Source organism: Passer domesticus, chromosome 1, assembly GCF_036417665.1.
Source record: "Passer domesticus isolate bPasDom1 chromosome 1, bPasDom1.hap1, whole genome shotgun sequence".
NCBI classification, from domain to species: domain Eukaryota; kingdom Metazoa; phylum Chordata; class Aves; order Passeriformes; family Passeridae; genus Passer; species Passer domesticus.
The window spans coordinates 129,456,137-129,467,445 of NC_087474.1; the positions used below are offsets into that span (position 1 = coordinate 129,456,137).

Consider the following 11,309-nt stretch of genomic DNA (forward strand, 5'->3'; position numbering starts at 1 on the left):
CAGCAAAGAAAGCATATCAATTAACTGTAAAGCGTATAAAGCTTAGCATGCCTGAAAAATTTGTGAGTTGTTAGCATTTCAGTCTCCTGTTGCTTCTCCAATAGCTATTAGGTAAAGCTTCTGGCTTCAGTTCTGAGGAACTAACAGGAAGATGTTGGTCATTCTGAAAGGGGAGAGGAGTTCACAGAAATTTTATTTCAGAACGTGTCAGCAGCTGGCAGTTATGGACAGTGAAGGAGTAACAACATGTTTCCAAGAACCTGAACTTTATCATAGAATGTTGACAAAGGATCTGAATTATTTTTTGTTTAGGGATTGTCTTTGTCTGCTACACTTTAAACTTAAATTGCCTCATAAATACTCCAAAATGCATGCATTGAGTAAGTAGACTGTGCCACATTTCTAGTGCAAATTCTAACCTTAGCTATCAGGTTGTGAGCTATTTCTCTAAACGCCTACTATGGGACATGCCTGAAAAGCAACACCACAAATCCTGAAAGCTATCCTATAAAAGGTGACCAATTACACCAAATTACTGCCTCAAACACAGCTACACTTTAGTATTAGTTTCCACACTGTACTAACATTTTGCAGCTGTTACCTGAAAGAGGATTTCAGAGACAGGCAAGAAAAATGAGCTGCTGAAGTACCATGAAAACCAAATTAACTTTCTCCTCACTAATGCTTTACGATGTACTTTAAACAAAATCTGGGACCTACAGGGCACTCTTATCAGACAAGTAAGGTCTTACAGAACTGATTAACTTAATGAGCTAATATTTTATGCTCTATACCTATCACACAGTGTCTGTGATCCATTTGTATGGCTTTACTCTGTTCACAAAATGCTTGTCTGTTAAGATACTAGAACGTGTGTGAGTCAGAGGAACATAAGTGAAAATGCTGTAGGGAAGTAGCGAACACGCTACCAACTGAAACAAATGAACAGGGATACCAAGCTCAACAGACGTTTCTTGGGTACGTCCCCCCAACATGCAAAATTCATTGCTCCTTGGTGCAATTCTGAACTGACGACTGTACTCTTACAAAATCAATCTCATTAACTATGCAAAGTGATTATTGTAATTTTCACTGTAACATTTTTTCCTTCATGCAGCAACTTCACAAAAATGCTTTTTTTCCTTGTAAAACAGCTCATCACTCACTTTATGAAGATGCCTAATGAAATACTTTTATGGTTTCAAACTCATTCACACATTAAACCTCTTTCAAGCATGTAGTCCCATTATTTGCACTGAATAGCTGTAAGGAAATGCTAAATTTTTCTGATTTAGTGCAGTTAGCTTAAATGGACTAAGGTGCTGGTATGTTTGTATTTACATTTTAGAGCTTGGCTCACAATAGGGGAATTATTAGATCTGGTTTTAGAACTCTTGTTCAAATAAATGGAAACACAGACCCAGTGACTGACACAGCTCTTTTGCCAATGTCCAAACACATTCTCAAATAACTCAACTATTTTTAGTTAAGCTGCCATCATAAATTTCCATTTTATTTAAAAACTAGCTTCAGAGAAACTTTAATAAACTAGCATTGTTGTTTTGTTTAAACTGAAGTGCAGAACTAAGCTCTGGCAGAAATAGTCATAAAAATCAATGACAGTGAATTTTATAAGGAGATCTTTCAGTGGTAGTTTTAATACAGCTTGCCTGTACCTGACCTGAAAAAAACCAAAATATTTCAGTCAGAGCAGACACAACTTGTTGCACCAAATGCCTCAGCAAGCTAAGACTCCTCCAGTACAGTGCGTGCAAGCTGAGAAGTCAGTGTGAATGCAGTTACATGTTTTACCAGTCCCTGGCTTTCTAATCTGTTCTCTGCTACACCTATGCATTTATCAGCAACTGCTCATACCCTCATGAATACTGTGCCCTGTCCACTTTATAGTATCTGCAGTCTAACACTGCAAACAAATTACATCATTAATTTGGGTGATTACGTTGAATGTGGAAAAAAATTACTATTATATTAAGTATTTTATGCTTCCTTAGAAAAAAAATACCCGAAGATGTTCAAAGCTGGACGTAATTATCCAGCTCAGAGGTCCCCAGCACTGGAAGGACAGCAACCAAACGTAGTCAGTCCAGAGGAGGGTCATTAGGAAGATGAGGGGGATGGAGTGCCTCTCCCATGAGGAATGGCTAAAAGAACAAGAGAGGACTTCAGGGTGACCTGATTGTGGCCTTCCAGCACCTGAAGGGAGCCTACAACAAAGATGGAGAGGGATTTTTTTTACCAGGGTATGTAGTGACAGGACAAGGTGCAATGGCTTCAAACTGAGAGTAGGTTTTATTAGATTTTAGGAAGAAATTATTTACTGTGAGGATGGTGAAGCACTGTAACAGGCTGCCCAGAGAAGCTCTGGATGCCCCATTCAGGAAGTGGTCAAGGCCAGGTTGGACTGAGCTCTGAACAACCTGGTTTAGTGAAAGGTGTTCACGGTAGGGGCATTGAAACTAGATTTTACCTTTAAGATCCCTTCCAACATAGGCCACTCTATTATATTCTGACCTTAAGCCATTAAGAACAGATTTACACTTGCTGCTTCTTTACATTGAAAGATTTTCACACAGCTTTCTGGTGCACTACAACTAAGCAGGAACCCTGCCCACTCAACAACAGCACACAGCTCAGTTTGTCATTTGTTGTTGCAACTCAAACCTCATCTGTTACCTGCACAAATCCTTCCAAATTTTCTTCCTCCAAATGAAGGTTAAGCAGTATTTACATACACACATCTACTGCTAATTCCAACTATGGCTCTTTGAAACATGAGACTCTAAACTGAATCTCACAAACGCTGCCACTTCTGAAAGAGGATCACAAAAAGAGACCAATCAAGAAAACAGACTGTTTTGTGCAAGATTGTTTTATTAACAGACCAGACTCTGAAACATTGCAGCTGGGCATCTTTACCTGCAAGGCAAAGAAGAAAAAGGTATCATTAGGCACATGTAGATCTGAAACAACTCTAGCCACATGAAAAACTAATTCATTTTTATAGTTTTGGCTGAAAACACATTTGTTTTATATCACTGGATTTAAGACTGCAGTAGTCTCACACACAGTAATTAATTTCTAAATTAACATCTCTTCACTGAAAACAAAGATTTTGAGTACCAGACCTAACAGGATAAATATTTCTACCTTGAACCACTGATACCTATACTTGACATTTAAAGACATGCCAAGACATTGTGCATATTCCAACTTTTGCTGCACTCTCTTTTTTGGCACATGTCAGAGACTGTTTGCATACAAAAATGAAAGCAAAAAAAGCTGACTTGGGTCCAATTCCTGCAAAGTTTGCTTGAAAAATTGATGAAATTCAGTATGTTGCCAATACTGATTGTCAACATTTGCTTCCAAGTACTATGCTCTTTCCTTCCAGTCTATACAAAGGAATCAGTACTGGAAGCCTTTTTTTCATTCACTTGAGACTACCACTTAAGAAATAAATATCAAATAGAAGAAGAAATAAAGACAAACAGCAGGAAACTATCTACTTGTAGGGAAGAGGAATACTCTTCTTCAGATACACTGCAGTTCATAATGACATTACCTGGACAGTACTGCCAGTATGTCACCTGAACCTCTTACTCTAGTTTGCCCATGATCTCAGTAGAAACGACAATATTCTTCTATTTTGTACATGTAGGCTACTGAATTTTAAACATTCATTCTATTCACAACAGCAGGAAAAGAAAGTTGAAGAGACGAGAACAATCAGTTACCTTAAACTTAGTTTGCAGGAAAAGCGTAATAACTGCTTATAAGCTTAACACAAGAAACTGCAAGGTCACTTCCCAAATTAAAAGATGAAGTAAATCTCTAATGTATGCCACTTATATGGGATGCTGAGCTACAAGTCCAGTGAAAAACATGAGCAACCTGATAAATGAATATCCCTTGACTCTCTACCAATACACCACTCTCTCAGGCATTTACAACTGCTATAGTGAACTAGAAGCTTCCCATCTCTAGGAAGGTTCCTGAAAACAACACTACCAGTTGTAGTGTATACCAGATGTATATGTCTTTCCTTCAGCAGGGAAGACAGAGGAGAAAGGATCTACACTGACAGAAAAGCTGCAGTGTTTCAATTAAAAACAGCATCATGCTCAGAAGTCACAGGAGCATACAGTCCTCCTCAGCCTTGGCTATGCACTAACTTCAAGGACACATTTGCCAGTACTGAACTTTCAAGTTTCTGCCACCAGCAGCAAAATTTCTACAAGAATAATCTAACATCACCCCAGGCACCTAACGTTACAGCAATTCTGCTTCTCAGAGTTACCAACATCTTCCCATAGTTGAGCTAAAAAGCTTTTCAAGAACACTGTCCCCAGTAGGGAAGTATTTTCCTGAAGTTGGAATTTCCACATGCCACGTAAGCAGTGCTTTAAAACTCTGCTAGCAGACTTCACAGATGGGAGATAACAACACAACATGCAAGGTGCTTGAACTGAGGAAATCAGCAGCCTACAAAAAAAGCTTCAAGCTGTCAAAAGCTGTCAATCAAATGGAAATTATTTCCTAGATCTCCTTTAGCTCTTTGGACAGAAAGCAGACCCCAATGAGCTCAATTTGCTTGGCCATAAGAGTTATTTTTAAAAGACTTGAGGGGAAAAATAAAACCCAGAACAAAACAACATAAAACTTCCTTCCCCTCAGAAACTTTAATTTCCAAATTTCAGAAAATTTAATTTCTGAATCATCCAAATGGAACTGTTTTAAACTGTAAAGTCACAACACTACCCATTTTTATGTACCAATCCTCTGAAGCTAGAAATTCACATGAAAACTGTGTACCTGATCTAAAAGAAAAAACAGAACCCCATTAAAAACAACCAAACAAAAACCCTACATCAAGTCCTAACAAGCCAACCAAAAAAGCCATTTTGACTTTGAAGGAATTTGTTTGGGGAAAATTAGGTTTTTGTTTGATATCCTTTCCAAACATCTTTAAGACAAAGAAGTTTTCTTAAATTCCAGCATACCTGTCAAACCAAAAAGATATTTGACTGAAACTAAGATATGGGCAACAGTGAAGGTAGCTGAGTGTCTAAAAAGCAAAGTGAAGTACAAGAACTGTGAAAAAAGTGTTGGCTTTGAATGGCAGAGACTTCTCACCAAAGCAGGAACAGCACAGTGACAACAATTCATAAGACATTGTTTGGAGTAGGTCCTAACTTTAGGACTCAGCAGTCACTGTTAAATCACTTCAAGTGTTAATAAACCTTCTCATTTCTAAAGGACAGACTACTCAAATGGGCAAATCAGTCTTTCAAAATTACCAGCTTGGTCACTATACATGAAAGCTTTAAATGAATCATTCTGAAGCTTGAACAATCTGAAAATTTAGACCAGTCCTAATCAGGCTTTTCTAGAAAACCTGAAAAAAATATGGTACTTGCAATCACAAAATTTCAATCATATGAACAGGTTACTAATGAGGCTTAAAAGTCTTAGCCAAGATCTCAAGGCTTCCCAACATAAAACCAAATAAGGCTTTAAAACAAATTATTGGTAACGTTTGCCATTTCCTAAACGTATCAGTGACACTGACAATTTAACTTTCTAAATGTTTAAGCTTTAGCAAGACTTCAAAAATAAAACCAGAACACTATACTGTTCAAATAGCTTTATACTGTAGGTACCACCCAAGAACGAGTGAGCATCTTTGAAACTTGAATGTCTGACAAATGCCAGCAGCCTGCAGAGCTGAACAGTTGACAGCCTTGGGCAGTATCTCACCATTAGTTCATTCTCCTTATGAGTCTGTTGATCTGGTCTTCTCTGTTACCAGCATCTCCACCTTCCACAAAGTGGATTGTTTTCTTCTTCATTCCACCCCGAGGAGAGGATAACTTGAAGGGCCAAAGGAAGTTGTTCACAACTTTGAAGTTCTTGCCAACAGTGTAAATTTCATGGATCACATCTTCCATGCAGATGATGCCAAGCTTTCCTAAAATTCAGACACAGTTTTCAGAAAGACTTCAGAGGCACTGGTCAATAACAAACTAAAAATTATCACGTTGTTACTGTCATGTCTACTTATTTTGATAAACTTCAGGAAGTCAGAAACCACTTACTTTGTCATGAAACTGAATGACTGACTTTTCCAATTAAAATGGATTAACTGCAGCCAAGTCAACATTTAGACGCCATACTTGGCAAGAGTCATCAGTTTCAACTGTTAAATATTTGCTGCCAGCAGTGAGGAACAACAAAAAACAACCCGCACACACCGAATCTTAGGAAAACACTGCTCCTTGGAGAAAAGCTAGGTTAAATACACCTGAACTACTGCAATGTGTAACTCAGGGAAACTCACTAGCTACTAAGTCAGGCTGCTGAATAAATGCTACAGTGTGTTTCCTTAATGCTTTTCCAGAGTCTTCAGCAATATGTTACAAGCTGACTCTTGTAAAACACAGAGCTAAAAAGAGATCACAACAGAATAGATGTACCTTTCGGATGCTTAGCTACTGCACAGGAAAAGAAACATGCATGACACAGCCTAATCTGAAGGGAAATGCAAATCCAAGTGCCAAAAAAGGGGAGAGACTTGAGTGGTCACTTTCACTAATTCTGGCATCACTGCAAGAGAAGGGAGCTTCCCAGAGCAGCCCGTATCCCAACTGTTCACCACGCTTTGCTTTTACTGAATACACAAATCACTACCTAGTTCTTTCAAAAAGTTTAGAAAATCTGTTTACCAGATCACAAAAGTCAAAGAGAAACTGCCCAATAATAAAGTCTGAAAGTTCAAAGCTATGATGACTCTTTCATGCTACAGCACTTTTTCTTTACTCAAAGACCTACTGACCCCATAAAGGTCAAGGAGTTTACATTTAACATTACAAATTTAAAAGGCTAAAATTTGATTCTTTACACCTGTTTTCAATACTTTGTGATGGAAGTTACTTCCAGCTTGCTTTGTATTAAACAATTAGGACAGAAGCAGAGATCACAGCTCCAGTGACACGGAAGGACAGTTGCCAGCTCAGCACTGATCCCCCTGAGACACACAGCTGGCTCCCCGTTTTGCCCAGCAGCATTTACCAAGGCGTTTCTGGATCAGGCGGTTGTCAGTCAGGGCAATGCGCTGCTTGTTGATCTTGCCGTAACCTCGCTTGTAGATCAGCTCATGCACGGACTTCAGGTTGGGGTAACTGAAACAAAACAGTCACGTTCAAAAAAAGAATTTGAAGTCTTAGCAAGCCTCATTTCAGGGTAACTTTAACACCCCTGACTTGGTCTTCAATACCAAACAATTAAAGATCATTTCAGTGTGTCCCACATGTAAACACAAAAGCAAGAGAGAAGCAAATCTCACACCCAGTTCCCAAGAACACCAGTACGAGAGTGCAATCACACCTAGCAGCCATTACCTTTAAAGCACTGCCTTAACCACAGTTTCAATTCAAAGACAGGAAAGCACACAGAAGACAAAAAACCCTGCAACTCTAGCACAGCAAAATGCAAAACCAGCTCAACACTTGCACCCTGATTTGATATAACTGGGCCTTGGGCCTTTCACTCACCCCCAGGCAATGTAGGGTTCAACAATCCGCAACATGTTGATAGAGGCTTTGTTGAGTTTCACAAAGGTGCCGTTAAAAATCTGCCGCAGGCGAAGAAGCTGCAGAACCTTGCGAACCTTAGGGCTGACACCATTGGTACTGGAGAAGAAAGTGAACAGCCTGAATTATCAACACCCCAGAAACACTGGGTATCAGGTTAAAAAACAATCTCAAAACACAACAGCACTGCTCCCATACGAAAACACATTTCATGAATTACACAGAGCAAGCTTAGTAAATGAACTTACTATTGCAATATATTTTAGTATGAAGTTAAAACATCCATTTCCATAAAAAGCACTCAGTATTATACTGAAACAATTTTGAACTAGCTTTGCACTGTCGTGAACATAATTCTTTCAACCATACTTTTTTTTTTTTAGTTTTCTGTAACACTTTACCAGAGTAGAACAAAACAAACACTTGAGGAACAGCTCAGTAGAATGTTTGGGAATAGGGGCATGTAATTTTATCAAGTTAAATGTGAGAAAGAGTAGCTGTCTGCATGTATTTTCAGCCTTGGCTTCTTAAAAATCAGGGATTCCTAAAGACAGTAGGCAGCAAAACGATTTAGCCCTTAATTAAACACACCTCAAGGGCATGTACAATATCTACCAACAACTTCTCAAGCCACTTGTACAAAGCTTTACCTTGTTAATGTATTTGAGCCCTCAAAACAGAGAGGTAACAGGAAAGCCAACTTCAGTACTTTGGAACATAAAATCGCTTGTACCTGTAGCCAGCCTTACCCTCTTATCCTGATCACAAATGCCAGTTTTGGCTCAGCTGGCACGTAGTAATTGCCAGCTTTGCGGGCCATCCTGGCCATGCGGATCTCCTGCCTGTACATGTGCCTGTACTCCTTGTGGTACGCCTGGGCGCGCGCGTAGATCAGCTTCCTTTGTGCCTTGCGGTACTGCAACGAGTTGGAAATTGCTTCAAGTTAGAAAATGCTTTTTAACACGTGAAAATCACCTTCAAGCAACATGCCGTGCTCTACAACTTCCCCCAGGTAACACAGACCAGTGTCACACAGCTCAGAACAACCCTCAGTGCCGCTCCAGAGAACCTGGCAGGCTGTTACACAGCAACAATGTTATCATTCCTGACTCTTCAGCAGCACTGTGGTGATGAAGAGTAATGGGTCCAAATGGAAAGAGGGAAAATTTAGGTTAGACATAAGGAAGAAATGCTGTGCTGTGAAGACAGTGAGGCACTGAATGGGCTGCCCGGGGCAGCTGTGGATGGGCCAGCCTGTGTTCAAAGCCAGGCTGGATTGGATCTTTGCACAACCAGGAAGGTGGAAGGTGTCCCAGCCCATGGCACAGGGGTTGGAGCTGGAGGATCTTTAAAGCCCCTTCCAACCCCCCACAGCTCTGGGATTCTCTGATCACACCAAGCTGCCCCTCACAAAGGCTCTAAACTCTTGTCCCCTGTGTTACAGACAGCTGTACACTTCACCCAAAACTCTGCCCAGAACTTTGTTATCAGCCACTAAAAGCCCATTTTAGTCCAAAACTTTAACAAAATACCAACAACCTGTGACTTTCTGTACTGCATCACTGCAGCAGATAAACAATCTGAGTCAAGGGACCAGAGGATATTCACCTTTTTTATAGCCAAAATCTTCTTCTGACGTTTGGCTTTCATGACCGCATAGGCCTGCCGCTTCTTCAGCAGGCTCTCGGGCACAGAGGGCACCTTCTTTGCTCTAGGTGGGAGCAGAAACAAAAGCTTTTAGCTGGGAAGGAAACTCAGTGACAGCACATGTGACAAACATCCGAACTCTCAAAGACAGCACGTGTGCAGGCCTTGCTACCTTGAGCCACTTCACTGCATCTTCCCCATCCTCAGTGCTCCCAGGCCTGGGACAGCATCCCTGGCACTGAACTGGGTGATTCCCTGCACCATTCACAGTCTGGGCCTGACAAGAAACCCTGGCAGACCAGCCAGAGCTGCACACAACCATAACTGCAAAGACCTGCCCTACTTTGCTACAGCTGGTACGAAAACAAAGTCATTTCAGGATAACTTCTCTGTGATCAATGAACACTTCAACAGCTGCTTGAGCAGGAAGAGCTTATTTCACAGGCAGCACTGTGAAATTCATCTGACAGGACTCTCCACTTCCTCAGACTACCACGGAGTGGGTGATGCTGGAAGGGACCACAGTGGCTCATCTGGTCCGACCTCCATGCTCAGGCAGGATCGTTCCTGCACACGGCACAGGACAGCACCCAGATGTGGCTCTGAACAGCCCCACAACCCCTCTGGGACACCTGCTCCAGTGCGTGGTCACCCGTCAGGAGGGGAAGCTCCTCCTCAACTTCAGGCAGAGCTTCTCCAACATCCCTTTGTGCCCCGTTCCCCCTTGCCCCGGAGATTTTAAACTCTTTAAGACACTACAGAACTTGTCACAACGGGGCTTACAGCGCCACAACCATCCTGGCGAGCGCCTGCACCCGCCCGGCGGACAATCACTGCCTGCCCCAGCCCCAGCCCCAGCCCCAGCCCAGCCCTGCTCGCCCGAGGAACTCGCCGCCCGGCCCCACGTTCCCAGCGCTCGGGGCCCGCTCTCCCTCCCCACCCCGCCCGAGGCCGCAGCCGCCGCCCGCGGATGGGCCGGGCCGCTGGCGGCTCCATCTCGCCGCGCCGATCCCTTCCCTCCCACCGCTCCCAGCCCCGGCGGAGGCGCGGCGGCCCCGGGGGCGGTGTGGGCAGCGCTCGGGCGGCGCGGCGGCCGCGGATGGCGGCGGATGGCGGCGGGCGGGACGGGACTCACTCCTTGTCCGCCATGGTCAGCGCCGGAAGAGAGGGGCGTGCGCGTGCGCGGCGCGCTCTTAGCTCATTCGCCCGCGCAGGCGAGGCCCTGCCCGCCGGCAGGACCCCGGGTTTGGACGTCCACCGTTGTGCCTGACCGCAGCGCGAGCGCCGGGCTGTCCTGCGAGTGCCTGACGTAAAAGTGTCCGGGAACTGCTTCCGCCCAGCGGGGCTGGAGCCGGCTGTGCCCGGGATCGGGCTGTGTCCCGGGATTGGGCTGTGCCCCGGGATCGCCTGTGCCCGGGATCGGGCTGTGTCCCGGGATTGGGCTGTGCCCGGGATCGGTCGTGTCCCGGGATCGGGCTGTGTCCCGGGATTGGGCTGTGCCCGGGATCGGCCGTGTCCCGGGATCGCCTGTGCCCGGGATCGGCCGTGTCCCGGGATCGGGCTGTGTCCCGGGATCGGGCTGTGTCCCGACATCAGCTGTTTTCCGAGCACTGGCAGTGGCCCGGGCACCGGCTAGTTCCCGGAGTATTGGCCGTGTCCCGGGATCGGCTGTATCCCAGAACCGGCCGTGTCCCGGGATCGGCTGTATCCCAGAACCGGCCGTGTCCCGGCCCGGGCGGGAGCCGCTCCGCCACCAGGGCCGGCCTTCCCCGCAGGAGCTGCGGGCGAGCTCTGGGGCTGCCAGCCGCCGTGTGTGCGGCAGGATTTCCCGTCTCAGCCCGATCCCCGTCCGTAATTCCTGCGGGACGCCACCTCCCGCCCGCGCCCAGCACCGCGGCGGGAACGGGGCTCAGCGGGGCGGGAATGCCGCCCGCGGGATCCTGCAGGGAACCACGGGCCGCGTTTCTGCCGGGAGGGGTTTTCATCAGGCTGGGCATGTTTTCGGTTCGCCGTGCGGAATCAAACCCGCTGTGGGGAAGGGAGGGCGGCCCG

At 44.6% G+C, this 11,309-nt stretch overlaps 1 protein-coding gene across 1 annotated transcript; it reads right to left on the reverse strand.

The window, feature by feature from the left end:
* Positions 1 to 2,872: 2,872 nt before the first annotated feature.
* On the reverse strand, positions 2,873 to 10,518 carry RPL7 (ribosomal protein L7). Its single transcript, XM_064389265.1, has 7 exons — positions 10,393 to 10,518; positions 9,219 to 9,321; positions 8,360 to 8,526; positions 7,572 to 7,709; positions 7,090 to 7,199; positions 5,779 to 5,989; positions 2,873 to 2,937 (listed from the first exon to the last, which is right to left on the reverse strand). Exons 1-6 carry the CDS (start codon positions 10,404 to 10,406, stop codon positions 5,781 to 5,783), a joined length of 741 nt encoding a protein of 246 aa, XP_064245335.1. The 5' UTR covers positions 10,407 to 10,518; the 3' UTR covers positions 2,873 to 2,937; positions 5,779 to 5,780.
* Between the last annotated feature and the right edge of the window lie 791 nt (positions 10,519 to 11,309).